We start from the raw sequence: 25,524 nt of genomic DNA on the forward strand, positions 1-25,524 counted from the left end.
CCGAAGATGAAATGCATATGATGCAGTGGTTGGCAATGGGTATCTCCCGAAGGAATTAACAGATAATTACAAGAATGTTAAATTTTTCAATAAAAATCATCTTGCATCAATATAAGTAAAAGGAGTTGAAGGAAATTTCAAGTTAAGATGCAACTTCACCGTTGAACAAAAATTTCACATGAATAAACAGTAGAAGGCAACTTGCGCGTATTTGTGGCTATTCATCTTAATACATTGATGTAATTATTATATTTAGGTATTTATTAGTACCTTAAGACATTTACATTGTATAGGACAAGTCAAATGAAAAACAGAAAAATCCATTTTAGGGAACTCATTCTACCATGACATTTATCGAAAATCCTGTAGTTAACTTTTCGCATTAATTCACTCAAAAATTCCCAAATGCCACCAGTTTTTTGGGTCTCCCAATAGAAGAAAATTCTTTGTCATACTCTTCATTCACAATCTTTCTGATTGTGGAAATATTCAGCTGAAATATAAGTCGTTTAGATTCAGATGAAACATTATATAAATTCTCTTACATTGAATATATTCGCTACCGTCTGACGTATTGTGGATTTTAGAATATCAGGATATAACTATTTGAATGAGCGGACCTGAATTCTAAATAGCACTTCCTGAAACCCTGTCTCTTTTTTCAATCACTTTCGGCATTTTCGAATTTTCGTAATAAAAATTGATATTAGTTGTGGCAACGGCGTTATGACATTAACGACATTTCATGAGTGCCAACCTAACTTCGTTCTAGTTACAAAAACTTGAGAAAATTATTTCATGGCCAACCGACTGCTAAAATAAATTTGAATGAAGTATATTATTCATATTTTCTCGTATAATGCGCTGTTTTCGAGTAATTTGTTGTTTGAAAATTAAAAAGTATCTGTGAAATTTGAGAAATTGGGTACTTTGGCTGTATACAACTCTGTTTAAAAGTTCCACAGGTATGTAGAGTCATAGATTTATCTAGTTATTCTGAAGGTAATTTTGTTTTTCCTGGGTTGGCACAGCTCATTATGGAAACGTAAAATAGCTATATCTTTTTATCAGGGCCGAATCGGAAAATTCTATAGGAAAATAGTGTTTTTTTAACCTCAAGAATCTACTTTTAAAATATGTGTACGGGTCAAAGACTCACTCTGTATGAATAAGAATATTTTGAAAAAATGCAACGTTTTTCGAAAATTATCGGTGTATTCGGACGATAAAGACAATGTGCAAATAGACGAGAAAGTTAGATTCAGTAATATTTCGTCAAGGTAAAAACAGAGCACGTTGCTGCTGACCTAAAACATTCAATAAACGCTTATCTCAGATCCAATCAGAATATTTTAATGCATTCAAGAGTAATACGTTAACTTTCTAGATTAACAAGAACTTTTTATGTAACCCATTCGTTTAATAACCTGGCCAATAAATGATAATTGAAGTAACGGAGGCCTGAAGCCAGACAATCTAATTCTTATACAGAGTGAGTAAAAAGTAAAGTACAGAATTCAAATTATCGGTTTGTAGAAAAACGCTGAAACAGATCAATTTTTCGAAATTGATTCCTCACATAACTCTTAGTGAAACATGATGAATTGAATTAGGTAAAAACGAAGAGAAGAAAACACTTGACTTAGTTTCACGATTGTGAAATCAATTTTTATTTTAATACTTGAGGTGTTTGTCATGAACCCTCTACGCAGGGTAGTCGAGTTTTTTAAATGGCAACCCTAACTTTTTGTGCCAAAAACAACCAGAAATGGAAGCCTAGGATGATTTGAGTGGTTCCCAATTTTTTTTATTTTAAGTATGGCACAATCTTTTTTTTTTGAGCAGCCCCTGTTTTGGAACAGCTCCTAAAGATGGCACTTTAAAAGCATGTTTTTCTAAGGAATCAGAAAACTATGTGCCATCTTTCAGATGTTATCTTAGCAGGGGCTACTGAAAAAAATATATGAAAGACCCACACTATTTATTGACAAGAAGTCTCTTTTTTCATTCACACCCTGTATAACAAATTACCTCGAATAAAATATAATTGTCGACCAATCCTTTGTATTTGTCCCTCTTGCACCCGTATTGCATGGCTTGTTTTATAGCTTTCCGAAGAGTAAAATTTCGATTTTAACAAGGTACTCATAGATTGAATTCGCACTTAAACAACTAAATAGATTAGCCTCATCTGTAGAATCGTCGACCCCGTACTCCTTTTGTCGCCAGTTAGAGTATCTTCGAGGTCACGATAATGTTTTATTTGGATTCGAATTCGAAACGGTTAAAGAAGTCTGGAGATGATAAATAAGTTCGTACAGATCCAAAACAACGGAACGCATGCGCGAATTTCAGCGTTCCATTCAAAGAAAACACTTTTTCGATCGTTGTTTACCGGATTTCTGGATTTTGATCCAGACCCAAAAGTTACAAAAAAGATTGTTGATCGTTTGGTAAGAACGCTTTTTATTCTGCAATCAACAACGACGCTTTCCAAAGTCGAAAGTTCATCAGATAAAATTGAATGAAAAACTTCACTTACAGGACCCCAAACATAAATCTAGAGGGCATAAGAGGGTGAGGAACTTTGATCGAGATATGGATTTAACCATTGTTGACAGTGGAAAAGCAACAGTTGTCGAGAACATCTAAAGTATGAATTATCCACCGACAACTGTCACATCAAGGATGGAAAACGGGGAAGAGGTGAAAATGTCATGATTTTAAGGATGGAAATGATGCCCATCGGCAATAAACTGACATAGCCTAGCAACAGCAGTAACCAGCTCCCTTCCTAGTAGCCTCATATCGATTTGGCCTCGGAAACGTTCAAGCAAGCCCTTTGAGGTACCCAGAACCAGAGACAGGTTGTCTCTGCCCAGAACTGACCTTACAGCACTCTCGGAGTTCTTAATAACGATTTCCTTGATCATCGAACAATCGCAGCACTGTATGTCACTCTCGACCGTCAGATTGACGCGTATCTTGCAACGTTTTATGCCGAAAACCAGGCCGATCAGGCTCGTGGTCAGCTGGTTGATCGGCCTGGGTATCTGAAGCATATAGTTCGCTACCATGATGGGAAAATCGGCGGAAAAACGATTCGGGAACTGGTCTCATCCTACGTCGAATGAACCGTTACACAAAACTGAGCGCGGAACCGCGGATAGGTCGCCGAGCGATATCGCCGATCACGTGACATCTAGTTTTGAACTGCACAACGATGTACGTAATCGACAATTCGATTATTTGTTGTTGTTCCCTGGATATTTGTAAGCAAGATGGGCAAGGACGACAGGCCAAACCGCGAGATAATTTCTAATTCCCACTCCTATCGACAGAAGTGTTTTTTTGATCCGAATTTTCAGGAGAAAATGGCGAAATGCTGGAAACACTTCAGAATTCCGAAAGGCAAGTTGAAATTCTGAGATGAAAGTCGTGTAACAGTTGTGCAAAGACTGCAAAGCCTTGCATTCCAGAGGTGATTGTCTGCAACATATTTGAAGTTATTTCCGTACCCAAATAAGCTTTTTTATTTCATTGACAACCATTGAGGTCACTGATAGCTTCGAAGTAATAGACAGTTGCACAATACATAAATAGTTATATTCCCAACCCTCAACCAAATTATTCCTCTCCTAAAGTCACTAATATTAGGAGGCATCTGGGGTCACAACCACATTATTTTTTGGGATATTTACTTGCAAAGGTTGCTCTTCCAGAATATGTATCACATTTAGATCTACAATGATTTTTCTGGGAAATTCGCGTGTCTAAAGTTGGCGTTCGAAGAATTCCCAAAAAGTCAGTTATAAATTAGTCAAGAACAAACGGTTGCACCGAGCTCGATAAAATTTCAGGATTTATTACAGGGATAGTTGCTCTTTCAGTTATATATCACATTAAGATCTAGGATGATTCTTCTGGGAGATACGCGTGTCGAGAATTGACCTTCGAAAAATTCCCAAAAAGAGGGGGTTAATCAAAAAATCGTCAAGACCGAACGGTTGCGCCGGGATGGATGAAGTCTTGAGATTTATCACAAGAAGGGTTGCTCTTTCTGAATATGTACAACATTTAGATCTACGTGGATTTTCGTGAAAGATGCGCGACTCGAAAGTTGAACTTCGAAAAATTCCCAAAAAGTTGGGGTCAGTTAAAACTTCCTCAAAACCAAACAGTTGTAGCGAAATGGATGAAATCCTCAGTTTTATTATTAGAGGAGTTGCTCTTTCAGAATATGTTTGACATTTAGATCTACGATAATTTTCCTGGAGGATACGCGACTCGAAAGTAGACCTTCAAAAATTATCCTACGAAATAATGAACACTGAATCAAAAATCGAACAACCAAGCGAAATATATGGTTTCTTATTTGCTTAAGCATGAAATCCATCAGAAATGTATTTTTGACACATTCAATTGGACGCGGTAATTAAATTTTCTCAATTACAGCGTTTTATTTTTCCCCGCATTCCAATTAACACTTGAAAAATACGAGTTTTGTGGCTATAGCAACAGAGACAACAATGAAACTTTCGCTTGTATTTCATCATAATTTCATTGGAATCCAAACTTGGGACTTCTAGAATATATACGTCAGAAAGCTGCTGATGATATATCGAAATCATTGCTCAAACCAACATCTGTTCATTTATAAACATTCACAAGATCGCCAAATGATCTATTCCCAAAAATGATTATCAATTTTCCTACCTAAATACGCATTCGTAAAGAAAAACACACATACATATATTAAGATTTATTTCCGAGTATATTTCTATCTCTCTTATTGAAATTATCCGAAGATGACATTAATGAATGGCCAATTTACGATCTACTGGGCAGGTAGATAATGCGAATATGCATAATTACATAGTTCATTTACATTTACGCTTTTCTCATGCCAATTCGGAATTCACCGAAATTGTTAACAACACTGAATTCATCTAATTGATACTGAATGTGGTACTATTGTCCATTCCATTACGAGTACTCACTTAAAAATTCAACATCGCAAATGTTCTGCGTAACAATCAACAATTCAGTAGAATGAAAGAAAGGTCTTAAGTTTGCTATTCCGCATTATTACTCGAATTACACCTTTAGTTCGACAGAAAAAAAATTTTTTCGCACCAATAACCTTCAAAGTTCAAACGATTAGGCTGCATGAAAAAAAAAGGCAAATTATTTCGACCCACTAAATCGATCAGTGTATTTTTGTTCGATCCTCAATAATTATAACAATAAAAATCAATTATAACATATTTATTCTTCAAAATAAACCAAAATTGTTTTGTGCACGTCAAAACGGATTCGACAGTTATGAAAAATATAAGAGAAACTTCACCCTAAAAAACCTAAATTAACTGAAAAAGTTCTACAAAATCTATACTACGCTATACCTATATTACAGCTTATAGTCGAGCAATCTGATGCTGCTGTAAACGAGTGAGAGTAGAAGATATGATCATAAATGATGCAAATGTATGTACACAAAAAAAGCATATTTTCAATTTTTTACTTACTACTTTTTGAACCTTTTTTTCACTGTTAACTTAGACATGTCAGACTACCTCACTAGTATACAATACTTGAAAAACACCCCCGAATACGAGTAAAACGAAGGAATTACTGAACAGAGATGCTCCATTCCCCGAAGAGAATACTATGAAACTGAGAAGGAACCTTTGAGACACAATAGTAATAAGATAGTAATTACTGATAAGTGGTGAGGGTAGAATGTTTCAGATAAGAACTCAGTCCCAGTCGGTCCGAACAATGGTAATTCGAAAAAAATGAGGTACCTAAATATGTTCGAAACATCCATTGCCTTCGTGGTGAAATTTTGGCTCAGTTTGTATAATTTGTGAATATTTTGATTCTGGAAAGTCTCCTCGTGGGGTGCTTGGATTATTTCAAGGGATATTCTTCATATGAGCATGGGTTCTAGTTTTGAAATTTAACAAAGAAATCATTGCACTTTTTTCAATTGAAAAATTTCTTTCTGGATGAAGGTTTTGAATTTCAAAGGGTGGCCTCCTCATTTACAATGAGGACTGCAATGGTCGAAACATTTTTTCCCAAACCATTTTTTCTGATTCGGCCCTGATAAAAAGATATAGCCATTTTAAGTTTTCATAATGAGCTGTGACAATCCTGGAAGAGCCAGATTACCTTCAGAATACCTAAATCTGTGACACTACACATCTGTGGATCTCTTAAACAGAGTTGTATTCAGTTAAAGTACCCAATTTTTCAAATTTCCCAGATACTATTTGATTTTTGAATATCGAATTACTCGTAAATGGCGCATTATACGAGAAAATATGAAGAATATTTTTATTTTAAAAAACGTTCAAATATTCATTAGGTAGCGTCCAACTTAGTTTCAAGAGTTGGGTTCTTTGAATTTTTAGTATTTTTGTGGTACGTAATGGTCATAATGAGAAAACTGGAAGACGTGGGTGATATCTTGTGTTCGATAAAGATTAATCAAATAAATGGTGAACTATATTCCGAAAATAATTTCATTCGATTAAACCGTTTGTGAGACAGAACTAAAAATAAAATTTTTTATGGTTTTTCAACAGCCTGTATCTTCTAAACCGAGCCGATTCGGAAAAAAGTATATTTTTTTATCTCAGTTATGTACCTACTGGATGAGTCTTTTTTTTTTGTAAAACTTGTAACTCAGTATTGGACCCATTCATATAAGGAATTTCTCTTGAAATCCATGGATTGTCGACAGATCAACATTAAATTATGAATGTAGAATTTTTACGGGGATTTTTTTGAAACTAGGGCATTTTTTTTGTATTTTTATTAAGTCAAGAAATTTATCAAATCGTATCCATATGTATTGTGTCAATTTTCTGTTTGAGAGATGTTTTTCTTTTCTTAACTAGGAGATTGAGAATTTACTTAAGATATGTATGAATATATTTTTCTTTAATTTTTAATTCATTTGGTACTGTTGTGGATTCACTTTCTGTTTGTACCTTTTTCTTAAATAAATAAAAAAATTAATATTTTTCTTTCCCGAAGATAATCACCTAGTCATTCATTCAAGGAAATACTAACAATGCTGCTTGCTTACCTGCTGGTGAAATTATTGCACTCGTCCTTTCTGGGGATGGCTACCAGGTCTAGGTGAGGCAGCGACACCACGCTGCCCTTGAAGTGGTGGTTGATATTGTGCCCTAGGTAGAGAGGGGGTGATTGCCCTCTTTCGAGGGTCCCCTCTGGCGTATGCATGATGGCCCTGAAATAGATCATGGAAGATTATTATCCTGATGGAATAAATTCAACGTATAAAACAAACTCCGAAAGGCTGGCTGTGCACACGTTCGTTATTATTGGAGTTTTAGTGCGTGGAAATATTAAAGGTCGTTATTTTAATTAACTCCGTTGTTTTAATTCCTCATGGGAAGTAGAAAGGGGGCGGTGGAAACGATGAAAATGGACGTAATTATGCACCGAATTGTTTCCATGGAAGAAAATCAATGTCCGCGTACAAGAAAGAAGCTTTTGCTTCATTATTATCAATATAAATACAATTCTAAAATTTAAGTTTTGGGACAAGAGGATTAAAAAAAATCAAAATCTTATGCATGTATGCCAATTTTCTCCAGTGGTTGATATTGAGATTTAGGCGAATTTTCGATGGAAATAATCAAACATTCAGTGGTTTTTACTCGGGTTTGTTTATACAGGATGTTCCTAAATTGGAGGTACAAATAAAAAGAGGAAATTCCTCGAGTAATTTTATGAAAAAGATGTCCCATAAACATTGGACTGCGAAAGATTCGTTTTCGAGATGAAAGGAAAACTTTTTCAAGTTTTTCTCTAATAGTATATACACTTCGCAAGAGATTCAACTGAAATTTGGCATAAATATTATAATTGATAGTTCCGAGGATAGTTCACACCATGTGACATGCAAATTTCGATAGCAAATATACAGGGTGATATTTTTTCTGGAACACTGTCCCTGTTTTCCTCCAGAACTTTTTTTTGGTGAACCACTGTTGATTTAAAGAAAATTTAAAAAGAGGCTTTGTTCTTATACTAAACTCTATGGTCTCTTGAAGTTTCGTTGTATGCAGATACAATTGGTAGCAGACCAATTTCGGGAAAAAAATTCTCTCAAAATCCACAGAAAAATACAAATTGTCATAAAAATCTAGTAGATGAGCTGTGGTGAATAAATTCGTTATCAGTTTTTATGGCTATTTTCCCGATCTCCAGTGTAATATCTTGTGAAGTGTAGTGGTGTAGATAGTATGAGAATTCAAACTTTAACACCCTGTATCTTGGAAATGAAACGTTTATGGAACTTTTTTTTCTTAAAATTATTTAAGGAATCTCCCCCCTTCGTTTGTACTCCCATTTTCGGAAAACCCTGTACAACCTGCAACTATGCCTACGAGTTTGGACTAGTTGGTATCTGCCTCATGAATTCTCTAGCCATGTCAAAAAGTTTCTAGAAATACGGCAAAATAACTTTCCCGAACTCTATGTAGACATCTGAGCGAGCATCTGAGTAAAACAAACACTATTTATTTGAAGGAAATCATCCCCAATTATTTTTGCACTATTCTTATTCCAGAAACTAAGCTAAGGTTGAAAATATGTGAAAAACATTTCCGAAATCATGAAAACTAAATTTTTTAAAATCGCAATGAATATTGAACAAATTTTCTTCAGTTTTATCAGTATTAAAGCTGATATGTTGAAAGATTACTACAGTGTGAAGAATCGGGTTGATGAGAATCATTCAGAGAAAAATTTTTTTGCATTTGTAAAATTTTTTTGCATTTTACAGGAAGGTGTCATTTTGGCCCATACAGAACGCAACTTTGGTCGATTATTACGACATAGATATGTAATGAATGTGCATCAGAGGCGCATCCACCATGAAATGAGGGTTTCGAATTGAAAATGTATGGATGTATTCGAGTATTAGACTTGATTACTTCATCTCGCAGTTTATCATGCTCTTCAGTAAAACGTCTTCGAATGGAAATTATTTGCACATAGAAGGTGTTTCTATCTTTTCATACATTTTTCCTATTTAGAAACAGGTGGGCGAAAGAATGTGAAATGCATTTATTTCAATTGACTGAGAATTAACCAGTAATCTTGGTTTTCAATAATTATTTTAAGTGATGAACCCTTGAAATCTCCAAAGTTCAGATTTTTCTCAGAAACTACTAGGTGTAACTCGATGAAATTCGGTACAAAATCAATGTAATATCCGACGAATCTTCACGTGGAGAATTGTTGAATAAGCTTTTTGAAAATCATATTCACAAAAGTGTTGATGCTGTACTCAAGAAATTCGAAATATGTCCTATTGCATTAATGAAAAAATGCATGCCAACTCTTTTTGGCTTAATGATTTCTTCATTGTCCATATTATAACATGAAAATGTTATAATTATATTGGAGATAATGGAGTTCCTCATGATAAGGATGCCGACGAATTCTTTGTACAAAATGCATAACCGTATACAAGAGATTTCAACATTTCTATGTAGAAATCAACCAGTAACTTTTGTTCTAATCAACCAATTGATACGCATTGCAGTTTCGCTTTCAAAGAATAAACTTTTAGAATCCCTGAAATGGTATGGTAGGTTTTAGTCGCTGTCTTTACGCTCTCAAAACATTGGCTTGTTTTCAGATACCTTCCTCTAGGTAAATCTTCGTAATATTTTTTATAGCATAGAAAACACTGTGTTTGTCATTTCTCATTCCCAGAGTGAATAGTGAAATATCTAGGTAGTTTTCATACTTAGAAAAGCTCCTTTATAATAATCATTCGCATTGGCGATCAGAGAAATACGTATCCACATAGTTTCTAATCTTAGAAGCTTCATTTATTTGTAGGGTTTGAATCAACCATAGCATTTTTTATCTTGATAACAAGTATCTAGGCTAAGTTTTGATTCGAATCAACTTGAGAAGATCTTCGTCAATTTTCCTCTTCTTTCTCCTTCATAACATTCCTTGGGAATTTCTCCGCCTTCGTTTTCAGGTCGACATTTTTTCAATTCCATAAGCAGTTCTATCGCTTCTAACAGCAAAAATCGTTTCTGCAATATACACACCGCTACAAACAATTAACCCGTTTTGCAATTGCAGTTTTCCTTGAAACGGATCCAATCTTTAAAAGCGGTAAAATGAGTTATAGGTTCCCAGACAGAGCCGACAGAGATAAGGATTCGGTAAAGGACAAAAATCGCCTGAGATATAGTACACAAATAATGCATTTATCTGGTTTGTTATGAACGTAACCCTTGACGTAACATAAATTGTGGCCGATTTATCGATTCTCCTAGAGCACTAGGTTTGAACCATGTTCTAGTTTTTTTCCCCAGACCTGACTCCAGTCTGTTGTCTGGTCGAAGGTGTTTTGTTTTCCTTGTTTTCTTGGGGTATTACGTCTTTCCACCAATGACACACTGACCTTATCTTATTCTTATTAAAACCTATTGATTACTTCAATTCATGAAGATGTCACCATGTTTTGAGAATGCTTCTTCTGAAAGTCATTTTTGGTTCCTATTCTTAATCTTTTTTGGTTTTATTAACATCTTTTTCATTACGAGCGAGTTGTGTGCTGTCCAGAGTGGATGTAGTCTCGAGGTCATGTCTTGGCAGTTCTACATTTCTTTGAACACTCTCAGAAGCTCATCCAGGTCTCAATCTGTTCAAGGCCAGAAAATTCACTGCGCAAAAAAATTAACGCACATTATGGAAATCTCAAATTTATTCTACAACTGAAGGTGTTCTCAATGATAATTATTTTTATCAGAATTATGCATGCATATGTTAACCACTTTCAACGGTTTTCTTCAATACAGATGTTTTTTCCCAGCAGGAATAAAAGAAGATGATATTATCAGATTTTGAATGTATTGGCTCCATTATAAAATCAGTTGTTCTCGATCAATTCTAGTGATCAATAGTTTTTCTTTCGTTTGATTTTCTACACTCGATCGCTAAGCAACGCGAAACACTCAATTTGACCCAAGAGGAATGTGCCCAAGCGGTAGTTTTGCGAGAAGAAGGGTGGACATACACAAGAATTGCAGAAAGGTTTGGAGTTTCCCATACAAGTGTGTCCAAAATGTTGCAGCGATTCAGAGAGACAGGTATGAATGTCCAAAGACCAGGACAGGGTAGACCACGGGTAACAACTGCCATTCAAGAACGTTGCTTGAGAGTTACTTCGTTGAGACAACGGTTTGCAACCGCTCGCCTCCTTCAAATTCAGCTTGAGCAAACTCATGAGGTGCAAATTAGCACTCAGACAATAAGAAATCGCCTCAGAGAATATGATTTAAGGCCTCGGGCCTGTTCCGATATTGCTGAACAGTACTGTCAGTACTTCAGAAACGATGCCTATTGGCCCAATCGTTCGAGTTCTATTGTTATTCGATTGCGGGCCAGTACTAACAGCAATATCGGAACAGGCCCCTCGTGTCGCGGCAAGAGGCCCAGCTCTTACCCCAGCCCATCGAAGGGCGCGTTTGGATTTTGCGAGAGAGCATATCCATTGGGAAGAGGCCTATTGGGAAAGAGTTCTCTTCACGGATGAGTCTAGATTCTGCATCTACCGTTGTGATCGACGTTCCCTTGTATACAGACGTCCACATGAAAGATATGTTCAGTGCAATTTCCTGAATACTACTGGTTTCGGGGGAGGATCGATTATGGTAAGGGGTGGAATATCTTTGACTGCTCGGACAGACCTAGTGGTCGTTGATAATGGAGCTTTGAATGCTGATAAGTATATAAGGAACATTCTTGAAGAGCATGTGGTGCCCTTTGCCCCATACATTGGTGAAAATTTCATTTTTATGGACGATAATGCCAGACCCCATCGTGCGTGCATCGTTCAGGAGTACCTTGAAGAGGTTGAAGTCTCTCGAATGGAATGGCCAGCAAGAAGTCCAGATCTCAATCCGATTGAGCAGGTTTGAGACAACCTCAATAGAAGGCTGAGAAGTTCAGAAAATCATCCAGCTACTCTTAATGACTTAGGAATCCAACTCGGAGAAATCTGGGAAGGATTAGATCAGAACATTTTAAGATCACTCATTTTGAGTATGAACCGTCGTTGCCGAGCTGTAATTAAAGCAAGGGGTGGAAATACGAAGTATTAAATCACTTATCAGCATTTCAGTATTTTGAAAATTGTTCATTTCTCTTCTTTCACATAAGATTCGGTGAAATCCTGAATTTTTCTTCCATTTGATGCGTCTTGTTTCGTTCTAAACCTTCCCGAGAGAACATACAAAATAAGTTATAAAGTCAATGTAGAGTTAACTTTCATTAAAATTGAGATTTTCAGAATGTGCGTTAATTTTTTGCGCAGTGTATTTGGCACCCGATCAAGTTCTTTATCCATAAGGTTCAAATTAAGCAGGGTTTCTTATGCTGTTTTCATGTGTGAAGATTAGCACCAAAGCATTATCTAGAACTTTGGGGCACAATTCTAAGCCGATAGTAGATCTCTCTGCTTTGGTTGATCTCCTACTAGCTCGAAGAATGTTCCACAGATACTAGAGCATTGAAAAAAAATTCTTTATTGATTCAACCCATATTTTCATTGAAGATACTGCATCTTGAGGGTAGGTACTTAACTGCTGCCATCGGGTTTTTCAACCACCAAACTTTAAAAAAATCCTGTGTCAATCATGTAATTCAGTTCTTTAGTACAATCAGAGATTTTTGCCAAAAACAGACCACATTTAAAACTCTTGGTTACACAACGCTTAAATTCACTCTTTAATTTGTACTTAAGTACAGTGAATCTTTCCATTGCTGAACAGGTAATCGAACCCAACTGTAAACCACCAATCACCATTGCGTTTCAAACCATTAATGATATTTACATGTTTTTTATTGAGCCCTCAAGATGATAATACCCAAATCCTGTTTGGGTCCTTTCCGTTTATTTATTTACTCGTCAAATGTTTGTTTTTTTCAGCTTGTAGATACATTTTGGGGTCCCAAAAAGATTCTCTTCATCCAACCAAAATAAATGTCGCACTTTGACGATCTCCACTCTACTTTAACTTTTACTTTTGGTTTAGATTTCGAGGTTGCATTTTAAATGATACCTTACGTGACATTTAAAGTAGGGGATTAAGAAAGGACACAGCACACGGGTTATTCGAATAGAGGGGAACTGTTTGATGAATTTTCGTGCCTTTAACGTCCTTAATATTGTTTTTCTAGAAGTATCTTCGGTGGGTTTTCTGTTAAGGTCGCAGCACATCTCACATAGACCTTCGACCATCGAGATACTCCCATACGACCATAAAAGGAGTAGTCATTGATGCCAGCAACCAACGAAATAGGCTAACGACCATCGTACTACTCTGTAGTAACTGAATTTCTTGCGCTACCCACCTGAACGCAACGCCAGGTACAGGAAACGTGAATTAGAATGCTGTATTAATCCCAACAAAAGAAACAGGTTCACTAACACCATTAAATAGCACACACACAGCTTTCTCGTCTCCTTCACCGCACATTTTTCCACAACATGAACGCATGAAAGGCCGAATTTTCCTTTCGATACAGATCGGGAAATTGTTTGGGCCCGCTAGAAACCCCGTTTGTTCAAACTGACAGTAGTGACGACAGTTGTGCGGCTCTCAAGTCTCGGTCCCGTTCAATACTGTCGGTCGGTTGTCCACACACCCACGACGTTTCTCTCTTTTACGGTCTCTCTCTTCAGTGTTTCGCGTCTGAACAAGGACGGATGCACGGTTAGAGGGAAGATGAGAGAGATGTGATGTGGCTGCCGCTCCAAGAGATGTGCATGCATCGCCGAAGCAGGTACTTGATATAGAAACCCATAACCTATGTGAACAATGGGTCCGGATAGCACCTTGCCCTTGTCCGCGAAGAACAGGTATCGGGGATTCAAATTTGACGGTGCATCAGCTTCCTTGAATGAAAAAACGGAGGGTCTGAATGGATTAAGTCCGAAGCGTGTGTTGACTCGACTTGAGGAAAGCTTATTGACTGTTTGGATGGGGGTTGAATAACATTACCCAATGGGAAATTATGATTTACCATTCCAGTTTTCCTTCAGATCTAAAAGCGCTTCTGTAACAATTTTGAGAACAGGTGCTTGCCACAAGATAAGGGTATCGTCAAGAGAAAGAGAAAAAATTCGTTGTTGAATGGGGAATTCTCCTCAATTTGGGTTATTACAGCATATGCAAGTTTAAACTTCAGTTTAATTATGATTTTCATTCATGAATTTTTCAATTGCACCGCGGAAACTATTCAAAATCATTCTTCAAATATGAGGTTTTAAAATTTGAATCCCTTCGTTTCTAGTTTACGATGTGGCAACAGCGCCTACTAGATAATAAAAAGAACAATGGCTTGTTTATAAAATAAGAGCTGTTGATTTACATCCATCATAAGGCGCGTACTCACTGGCGAGCCTGAACAGCAACCGGGCCATAAAAATCCCATAAAATTTTACGACCTTCTTCGTTCGTCGCAGACTTCAGAGACAGCCATCTTTGTCTATCTCATCAAGATAGTGAATTTGTTGTCCTTTATTATCAACGCATTTTTCAGTTGATGTTGCCAACTTGTACTATAGAAACGAAACGCTTTAAATTTTAAATACCCATTTTCATTTTTAAGTACTTAAAATCATTTTTTTTTTGGAAACGGTTGAAATGGTTATTTCAAAATATGACGTTTCAAAGATATTTCATAAAAAATACATCATTTTCGTCAGAAGAAGTATTCCCTATTGTTGACATGTGACATGTTTGTGACAATTTCAGTGTGCTAATGATTTATTTTTTTTATTCAAAAGGCCCATGTTTGGATCTGGCTTGATTTGGGCTATAGCCTCTCAAGACATTGGTCCATTAGCGTTATGGACATGAAGCAGTAGCCCTAGAAGTCTAGAAATCTCCACGGGAAAAATCAAACGTGGTCTGATAAAATATTGGCAGCCAATTCGTTACGGGAGATACCCTTACCTTCAAATTGTCCATGAAGAATTGTAACCGAGACGTTTGCTGAATGATTCTTTCCTTGTGCTCGCTGAGATCCTATGTCTTTCGCCCATTTTCTTCAATACCAGCCTCAGAAACGTGGAAGTACTGCTTGGACACCTGGAGCATCTAGGGGAGGTTGGTGACGTTTCAGATACAGAGATTCTGCTTGTTAACATAGCCATTCATCCAAAAATACAGGGTGTTTTCAAAGGCGAGGCTCATCAAAATTAGTCATTTAACCAAAAATTGTCTCCATAAAATATCCAAGATGGCTGAGATAAAACCCCTAGAATTTCGACAAAATTTCATTGAATTTCAAGGGACTGTGGAAGGTGACTCCGACATCGCAAAAACGAAACAAAACATAAGCATATGGCTGGAAAATGAATGGTTCAGTACCAAGTTCATCGGATTAGATGCATCAGGTCACTTTGAGAGAATCGTAATTGTTGTATCGTGCAATCTATGGTGAAAAAAAATGTAGAAAATCGAGCCAATTTCTTGAAAGTGCTTATGTTAGTTATGTTGAAAAAGTGCTATGATGTTTCCCCATTTCATCCCATTTTTACGACGGTTGTTGGAATGTTAGAACAAGAAGATTGTGATGCCCATTGTGAAAAAATTCGTGAATAATTCAGACGAATTTTATTGGTGAGATTTTGAAGTATTATTCAATTTTTTTCGCTTGTGTCCTTCAGTCAGTTGGTATCCAAATGAGCCATTTCATAAAATCGTGGACGTTACTGAAAAATAATGACAACCATTCGGCAATCCCAAGTTTCCATTTTCATTACCACGTAAATATCGAACGAGCCAATATCGTAAATAAAACCACGTCGAATCCGGAGGGTTTTTTCCATAGCTTTGAGATAATTCAGCTAACAAATGATCTAGAGTCGTATAAGGATCTATTTCAGTATTCATTTCAAATTTTTTTTCAACTCTGTCACTTTGAAAGTTTTGTATAGGTGATTTTTGGTGAAACGCTTCTTTTTGACCAGTTCTACCTTCTGTTGAAAAAAAGCCTCACCTTCAAACACAGCCTGTATATCGCGTCGCGAAAACTCATAAGTTTTCGCTAAATACAGAAGATACCTTCCAAAAGGTCAGGTTGTGCTTTAGGACTGCATTGTCCTATAAAGACAGCTATAAGAGATATCAAATTGGTTCTGGAGAATTCTACCCAAAATTGTTTTTTTGTGTGTGGACTTACCAGTAGTAGTTCTGTGAGAGTGGCGCAGCCTGGGTAGGCCAATGCTCGAAGACTCTCAGTTTCGTCAACTTTTCATTGTTTTCTTTCCTACAACAGGTAGTTAAACTCCAATAACTGGTGCCTGGTCAATGTTCGTTACCTCTGAAGGCAGAGTATCCAGATACGCAAATGGACTGCACTCTGTTTCACTCCTTTGATTGATCTGCGCCTGAATACCAAGGCTGAATGGCATTTGTTAGCTGACAAAGATCTTATGGAAGCTTGAGTATCTCTAGGTTGTCTTTCCAGCTTTTTTTCTCATGAGGGTATCTGGTACAGAAACTTTCGTTCGAAACGCATCGAGTTTCCTGTGGATAGAACTCTTCAACAATTGAACAAACCCCCGTTGGCCCTGTTGGCACAAGTTCTGTCTAAGCAGGACTTTACTCCATATGAAGACATCAAAAATTGAGTCAATTTCCTCCTTCACCCAAAAAAGAACAAGCAGAACCTCATTTGCTAATGAATCTGTAGCGGGATACCCAGAAACCGCATAAACTCGGCCTTAGACCTTCTAGTTTCCAAGGGATATGGAATCCATCAATTTTATTGGGGAATGCGGGATGCGAGTTTCAAATACGCGTTGAATTACGCCTCATTTTCGCCGTCCAAAACGATCCGGCAACAGCGAAAAGCGGTCGATGCGTTTCGGCCAGCTGGCGTTTGCACCGCATAACCGCAACGTTGGAGAGGGAAACGCTCTTCCGCTTTGTTTCTCAGTTGAGCAGCTGCGTTTGAACGGCAAGGCCTGCGTTCTCGTCGGATTTCATCGATTCGCACAACCGCCGTTGTTATCGCCGCTATAAAACGATATGATGGACACCGAGAAGTTCATCAAGTGCGTCAAAAATAACCCCACGATATGGAAGAAGAATTCCAAAGGGTACGGGGACAGGGTCATGAGGGAGAGCTGTTGGAATCTCATCGGGCAGCATATGTTCGATTCTTGGGACGAGAAGACCGAGGAGGAGAGACACGAGGAAGGTAAGGATGGAACTTACTAACCTAAATGTGGTTTTCCAGTCTTATAAGTCAAACATGCGCGTACAAGTGTCAATTGTCAATTCTATATGTCGAATCTTAGTTATATTTCTGAATCCCCAGTATATTTCGATGTGCACCTAACCAAGAGAGTGCCATTTGCCTAAAATGGCTTGTTCACACCGGTTTGTACAAGTGATTCATTGCGCATGAACGCATGAAGTCTTAACGAGGCAAATGTTGGTCAAGTCGCCAGTTTCAACATGCGCATCGATGACTGTTATCCAGTTCACATAAACAGTATTCTATAGTGTTCATCGTTCCTTTATTTTATTGTTTAGAATGTCTGAACAAAATTCATCGAAGAATACAAAACGTTTTCCTGGTTCTGGATGATTCAGCAGTGTCAATAAAATCTCATGCGTTCAATATGATATCTAGATACCGAATTAAAATCCAAAAAATTTTAACTCGACGAAGTAGAAAATTCCAAGTTGTCCACTCGATGATTATGCAAACCAAAATGAACAAGTTTCACCGACGTAACTGCTTAGCGTAAAACTTCTGTAATTCAAAGGAATCGGCAACTTCTGAAAACTATTTATGCTCCGGCTTGAGAGGAGACAATTCAATTTTAGTTTTGAGCACTGCCAAGTATTCCTTCATAAATGTGTCTTCATTTCTCGATGGTCGAATCTTTGAGATTTGGTTGTTTGATAATTATCACGTTTTATACGAGGATATATTGAAAAATTCTTAGACTAATATAGAACCAAATAAAATTTCTATGTCAAAATTTTTTATTACTCAACATATTCTCCTCTTAATTGGATACATTTATTACATCGAACCTGCAACGTATCTAGACCTTTCAAAAAAATGTTTCTTCTTGCTCTGCAAACCAGACATCCACAGTTTTCATTACCTCCTCGTTGGAAGAAAATTTACGACCTTTTAAACTTGTTTTCAATTGAGGAAAGAGATGATAGTCGGATGGAACCAAATCTGGTGAATATGGAGGGTGTTCTAGTAATTTAAACCCTAAATCACGAATTTTTCACATGGCAACATGAGATTTGTGTGTAGGGACGTTGTCGTGCAAAAACAAACACCTTTGGATATCTTTCCGTGTCTTTTCTCTTTAATTTTTTCCCGTAAAGTAATGTCGAATGGTAATCTCCAAATATTATTTTACCTTTATCCAAAAAATCAATCATAATTACTTGATTACTCCATGGCAATCCCAAAAAATTCAAGCAAGAACTTTTCCAGCAGATTTTTGGACACAAAACTTCTTAGGTCTTGGAGAACCAGAGTGTCGCCATTCCATCGATTGTTGCTTTATTTCTGGATCGTACCCAAAAGTCTCATCCATAGTAACAATTCGGTTTAAGAAGTCCACATCATTTTCAAGTCGAGCACAGATCGAACGCGATGCTTCTACCCTTGCACGCTTTTGGTCAACATTCAAACATTTGGGGATCCATTTTGCAGCAATTTTTCTCATGTCCAAATTGACGTCAACTCTATGATGAATGCACGGACACTGGCTTTTCCAATCAGTCATCATCTTCAATGCAAAATTTACCTCTTTTGAAACTTGAAGCTTGTAGTCCAATTTTTCACGGTCGCATACGAAGGACATTGATCACCAATAATTAAGTATTAATCATTTCTTCGTAAATCTGCTAACCTCTAAACACTTTTAAATAGGTACTTGATGATGTCTCGATACTGCAATTTTTCGATTTTCACAATTTCATCTTCTTTCTTTCAATTTATTGTTTAACTCTGGTTTACTTTTTTGACCTCAAACTTTTTATTATTCCATCGAATTATACAATGAGATACCAAACTGATGCAAAATCTTCTTCATTCCAGTTATAAACATGAAGAATAAATGGAGACATATGAGAGACAGCTTCAACAAATACATAAACCAAGGCAAGGGTAGATTTTCAGGTGTGAAAAAAAGGAGGTACATCTACGCTGACAACTTATCCTTCCTCCTACAAAGAGGAAGCAGAATCGCCAGAGAGAGTCAAGAGGAAGAGGTCAAACCATCTTTCACCAATCAAGACATAACCGACCAAGAGATCTCTGAGAGGACACAACCAAAACCCCAGACTGTCGGGAAAAAAATACCAGTAAGACTACAAGAAAGAACAAATAACATTCCCAAATATCACCTCATCAAAAACCCTGCCAGTCAGACAAGTCCAGAAGACGATCCCGATAGATGCTATCTGTTATCTCTCCTCCCGGAATTCAGGAAGCTGAACGATGATCAAAAACTGGATTTCCGCTTCCACACCCTCCAGTTCTTCCGCGTCATACGCACCAAGATGTTGACCAGGAGGCCTCAGGTTGTTAACGGTTGGAGTGAGGAAATGGAGTGCGAGGTAGATAACCCCCAGAGCTACGCCGCTTCACCAAGAGGCTCCCAAAATTCTTCGCCTCCTAATTCACCAGGAGCATCGCCAAGGTCGGATCATTCAGCATCCGCAACGCATTTTGAATCCGTGAAGGCAGAACTGATTTAGTTTTTCGTGTTGAAGATCATCTTTAGTGCTTGTAATTGACTAAGGACTGTTCCTGAATATTGTGCCGAATAAACCTGAACCAGAGTTGCCTGAAATTTGAATCATTCGCTGATCCATTTCTGACTGGACCATGCATCGTCGATGTTCATAACTGCTTCGGTCTAAGTTCGATGTAATTTTCTTTCATAGTGGATAAACCTTGACTGATCAAATGTTGGAGATTTCTTTGGTGATAGTTTGTGGTTTGAACTTTGCAGAAGACAATGTTTGCCTAATGTAGGTATAACCAGCGTTAATCACCCTTAGCACAAAGATTAACCTACCAGATTGTAGCAGACATTTGACCATTCCACACGATGACCAGAAGAAGAGAGATATCATCAATAAAAATAACAATAATAAGCTTTAATGATTCAATTAACGAAAAAGAAATAAATAGAAAAAATAGAGTAGTAAACAATGAAAACAACAACTAATTACCTCATTCTGAAGGTCATCTAGAAACTTAGGGTCCATCTCGAATACATGCATACCTATATGAAGAAAAAGTTACGATTTGTTTATTTGGAACTATCACTACAACCTGATTTTTCTAGTCTTTCGATATATTTCTTTTATATCATACAACATTTTTTAGGATATTCCAAATGTTTATTCGTTTCATATAGTTCAATTTTCAATCAAAACTAGTAACTTACCTATATTAATAAATAAACAAACAGTTACCAAAAATTTGTGTTTTTATGAAACCTAATATTACCCTCTACGATGTAGATAGAAAAAGCCCTCCTTCGAATCGCATAATGAAAAAAATTTCCAATAACTTAAATAATCAAAGAAATAAGCATAACTTGTCTGTAATTCATTCCATAGAGACCGAAAATCTGAGGAGTGCACGAATTTTTATCATTAAATTCGTTTAACTTAATTTTGAGACATCCTGTATATCAGATTGTGAAATTAGAATGATCTAGATAGACGATAGAGCATTGCTAACTACATTCATTGAAATAAGACATAAATCTGAGGTATCAATGACCAATAAAATTTACGAAACGAACAATTATTCTAATAAGGAATAAGACAAAACAATGCAATGAACGAAAGTGACAGGTATTGTTCAAAATTTCGAGAAAAATTTTCTGCCAACTGTTACAAATGGCTGTGCGGCCCTATTTCGGGCATTTAGGTGGAAAAATCACTTTCACAAAGCGTTTCATGTTTCGAAAATCAGTTTGCGATATTAATTATACGAATGGGTTTTGTTTGAGTAGCTTTTAATAGTGAAAACGCGTGTGTCATAGCTACACCTGTAGAACGCGTTGTCTGGGTGACTAATGCTTTAAACTATTCGATAACGTTAAATAATTTCTGGTCCGACGAGTGTTTGCCATCTTATTAAATAAGTCTTCATTCCTATTCGAACGTTGGTTTGGGAGAATCTTTCAGAATTGAAATTCCATCAAGCATGATAGCTGACCAGAAGCGACAGTTTCGTTATAGTCAGTAAAGTAAAGTTGAAGAATTTCTACAGCGAATTCAGCTAGCTTTCGTCAACTCTTGAAATATTAGATATCGATTGAAATTTATTCTGGGAGGATTCTGCATCTCTTTATAAACTTTTTAGGGTTTTCACTCCCAATCTCTGAAACAAAATCAAGCTAATTTAATTTCATCTACACCCGAAGTAAGAAATAATGAAGTTGACTTCATTAAACATTTTCTTAGGGATAATCAATAGCCGAAAAATTTTATTGAAAAAACAGTATTAAATTTAGAGAGAAAAATGACTAACCAAAATCGTAATAATGATCAGGAACAACCAACAAACTGTCAAGAACAACCAAATTTGTTGAATATAATTCCTTATGTTAATGGCCTTTCAGAAAAAATAAGAAGAATCGGTTCGAAGTTCAACATACGAACTGTTTTCAAAACGCAAAATGATTTAAGATCTATATTAACAAAAACTAAACCTTTGAACGAAAAACAAAAATCAAAAAATTGTATTTACAACATACCCTGTATTTGTGGTAAAACTTATACAGGTGAAACGTCCAGACCTCTAGAAATAAGAAAACGCGAACATAAAAATAATATTAAAAATAGAGAAATTAATCGATCACAAATCGCAGATCACATTTGTTCTAATACGGGAGACCACATGATGGATTGGGACAACACTAAAATTTTAATGACGGAACCAGACCATTTTAAACGAAAAATTAAAGAGTCTACGTGTATTCTATTAGATCAAGATAATAATTTGGCAAATTGTTCGGTAGGAATAGATCATATTTGGATCAATTTACTAAAGAAGGAACTGTCATCCGGTAATTTCAAAATTAAATGAATCAACGTTTCTATGCAGTCTCTGTTTCTGTGTGTTGACAATAAATGTCAAACAAAAGCCACAATTCAGAAGATTTTCAAAAGTAGATTTTTCGTCTGATGAAGGAGTCTGATATAGACTCCGAAACGTTACAACTTATAATTATAATTTCAACGTTATTTATTTTGAGTTCATTGGCAGGCAACAATTTTTTCTAGTTAATTTGCTCCTGACAAATTAGTGCAAGAATTTACGCAGGAGCAAATCGTTGATTTCATTTTCAATTGATTTTGTTTCAGAGATTGGGAGTGAAAACCCTAAAAAGTTTATGAAGATCTTGAAATATTAGCTAAATTAATAGCAATAATTTTCATGGTTCGTTTTGCAATGTTCGATTTTCCAAAGAAGAAGGAAATTTTTTCAGATATATTCTCGGAAATTGTACTCGTAGTTTGGTATGAAAATATAAGTTTTTGAAAACAACGAATCTAATGCCTTCCTTTCCGAAAGCCCATCTCCCTTCGTTTCGATTTTCATCGTTGAAATGGCATTTGTTTAAAATGGCGAATTTCAATCTGCGCTATCTCCTGATATATTCCTCCGATCCAATTGAGATCTCCGGTTCTATAATAAGCATTGACAAGGCTTTCAACCTAGCTCAAACACTCGATTTCGAAAATCTCGATTTTATGGTTCAAAAATGAGCAAGGGGTTTGACCCCTCTAAAATTACCTATTTGCCCCTCTATCTAAAAATAAAAAAACTCCCCTACACTATGGAATGCATAGAAAATGTTTTGTAGATTCGACAAAACCAAACAGTTGACGATTCCATAAAGAACTGGACTCCAGAGAGCCCTGCAAAGTGAACTAGAAAATGAAAAATGGAAAAACGAAAAAAATTATTTTCGCGTAAACAATGTCAGATATTTGGAAGTTTGGTACGAAAATATAGGTTTTCGAACACGCTGAATCCAATGCCTCTATTTCCGAAAGCCTATCTTAATTTGGGGTCAAAAATGAGTAAGAGGTTAGACCTCCCTGAAATGACCTACTTGCCCCTCTGTCTAAAAATCGGGGTATTCTATTACTGTCCTATGCTATGGACTGCATAGAAAATGTTTTGTAGATTCGAGAACACCAAACAGTTGATGATTTCATGGAGAATTGGAATCCAGAGAGCTCTGCAAAGTGAACTAGAAATAAAAAAATGGAAAAACGAAAAAAATTATTTTCTCGTAAACAATGTCAGATATTCGGAAGTTTGGAAAAAATATATAGGTTTTCCAAACACGCTGAATCCAATGCCTCTATTTCCGAAAGCCTATCTCCCTTCGTTTACATTAGTTGAAATGGCATTTTTCGAAAATTGCAAATTTCAATCTGCGATATATCCTGTTATATTCCTCTGATTCAATAGAGATCTCCGGTTCTATAATCAGCGTTACCAAGGCGTTACCTACCCTAGCACAATAACTCGAATACGAAAATCTCAATTTTTTGGGTAAAAAATGATCAAGAGGTTAGACCCCCCCCAAAATGACCTGTTTGCACCTCTTTGTAAAAATGAGGGTATTCTATTACTGTCGTAGGATATGCAGTGCATAGTAAATGTTTTTTTGATTCAAGAAAACAAAACAGTTGATGTTTCGATAGAGAATTGGACTCCAGAGAGCCCTTCAAAGTTAAATCGAAAATGAAAAATAGAAAAACAAAAAAAATTATTTTCTCGTAAACAGTGTCAGATATTTGAAAGTTTGGTATGAAAATATAGGTTTTCAAATACGCTGAATCTATTAACCCCATTTCCAAAAGCCTATCTTCCTTCGTTCAGATTTTCAGCGTTGAAATAACATTTTTCAAAATTTGCAGATTTCCATCAGCCATATCTCCTATCATAATCCTCCGATCCAATTGAGATTTCCGGTTTCATAATCAGCATTGCTTAAGCTGACGCTTATGAGTCTATATATCAAACTCCTTCATCACTACTATTTTGTAGAAAAATACTCGAATGATCAATTTCATTTTAAATTTCATGTATAGTGGAGTCATTTGCTATATACTCTCTTACTTTGTTCAAATTGTAACTCCCACTATTTGGCGAACTTTTTTATTATATGGTTATGTACGATATTCACTCTGTGAATTCGTATAAAACCAATTCTTTTTTCCCCTTGTTTACTGACGAAATGTTCAATTTCGAATTTTCCGGAATTACCACCCCATAATTCCACTAAATTCGAAGTGGGGTGTCGATTTCAGGTGAATCCCTATTCGATGCTAATCTCGCTCCGAAAAATGAAGCGGTGGTCAGCTACGCATTATTTTTAGTCGACCGTAGGTGCATCGATCGACAAGAAATATCCCGTCCGACTTCCTCAAATTACTTGGGGTCAATTGGCATCATTCTTAGACCATGAACAGGTATAACGTGGGAAAAGGGCCTCGATGAGTCATAAGGCGAGAGCATGCCCGTAGGCTAGCACAGGTGCTCAAAGGAAAATACACCTCTTTGTCACGTCAAAGTTTACAGTAGGTATACATTGCGACCGCTCTCGTATCTTTCTCATTTACGACTTCGATTGTAATGTGGAAGGCTCGGGGGATGAAGGCATATTGCCTGGGAAGATGTCAGATTTATTGTGCTTTTGTTAACCAAAAGGGGATTATCGAAGATTTGTGAATTCTTGGAGGATTGCTCATAAATCAGTAAAAATTCTTTTATGGCATGGCATAAATAAGAAGATTCCTCGAAACTTTATTAGTTCGCCTGATTAGTTAACGTATTTTTGCATAATTTGTTCTGGGACTCCCTTTGGAATATCCTTTTTTAATTGTTGAAGGTATTTTTAACTCCAACATGTTTGCATTCTAAAGAATCACCATTTCCTCAAATGTTTAATCCTCTCTATTTCTGAACCACTTGACGTCGAGAAAATAAATGAATTCAGGCTGTAATGTGACAATCTGTACCAAAATTTATCACCTAGACCCGAAATTATTACCAAAGTTGCCACACACGACTTTTTAACAAATTTGGATTCGAAGAATTCCACCGATAGAAATCAGACCACCAACGGATTAACCGATAGGTGGTGGCATTTGTGAAAAAGGTGCTAACCAAATGATTCCAAATTAGCTCTTGTCAACTGGACGGCTTCACCTTCATAGAATTCGAATTATTTTCGCTCCTAATCATCCCAAAGGTTAAGATAAAACGGATCAAGCCATACAAAACCATTCACGATATTGGCAGGGATAGGCCATAAAATTTATGTGCATGTTGTCAAAGACGCCGAAAACTGTGGACAAGGTATCCAGTGGCGGTTCAAGGAGAAATTTTGGGGGTAGGGGCATAATT

The 25,524-nt window shown here is 36.5% G+C and overlaps 2 protein-coding genes across 4 annotated transcripts in view; one reads left to right on the forward strand and one right to left on the reverse strand.

The window, feature by feature from the left end:
- The window catches only part of LOC123315007 (mitogen-activated protein kinase kinase kinase 13-B), a 33,133-nt gene extending 19,446 nt beyond the window's left edge, over window positions 1-13,687 (reverse strand). The window contains exons 1-2 of one of the 3 annotated variants that reach the window (XM_044901606.1): window positions 13,429-13,687; window positions 7,100-7,264 (exon numbers count right to left, since the gene is read on the reverse strand). In XM_044901606.1, the coding sequence (XP_044757541.1) occupies window positions 7,100-7,257 (158 nt within the window). In that variant the 5' untranslated portion in view covers window positions 7,258-7,264; window positions 13,429-13,687. Of the gene's footprint in view, window positions 1-2,889; window positions 3,260-7,099; window positions 7,265-13,428 lie in introns of those variants that run through there. The other 2 variants (XM_044900903.1, XM_044903731.1) reach the window with 2 other exon arrangements.
- A 3,316-nt stretch (window positions 13,688-17,003) lies between these two features.
- On the forward strand, window positions 17,004-20,543 carry LOC123318262. The gene is made up of 2 exons (XM_044905140.1): window positions 17,004-17,289; window positions 19,168-20,543. Exons 1-2 carry the CDS (start codon window positions 17,118-17,120, stop codon window positions 19,827-19,829), a joined length of 834 nt encoding a protein of 277 aa, XP_044761075.1. The 5' UTR covers window positions 17,004-17,117; the 3' UTR covers window positions 19,830-20,543.
- The last annotated feature ends 4,981 nt before the right edge of the window (window positions 20,544-25,524 follow it).

The sequence above is a fragment of the Coccinella septempunctata genome, chromosome 1, assembly GCF_907165205.1.
Source record: "Coccinella septempunctata chromosome 1, icCocSept1.1, whole genome shotgun sequence".
In the NCBI taxonomy this organism is placed as follows: Eukaryota; Metazoa; Arthropoda; class Insecta; order Coleoptera; family Coccinellidae; genus Coccinella; species Coccinella septempunctata.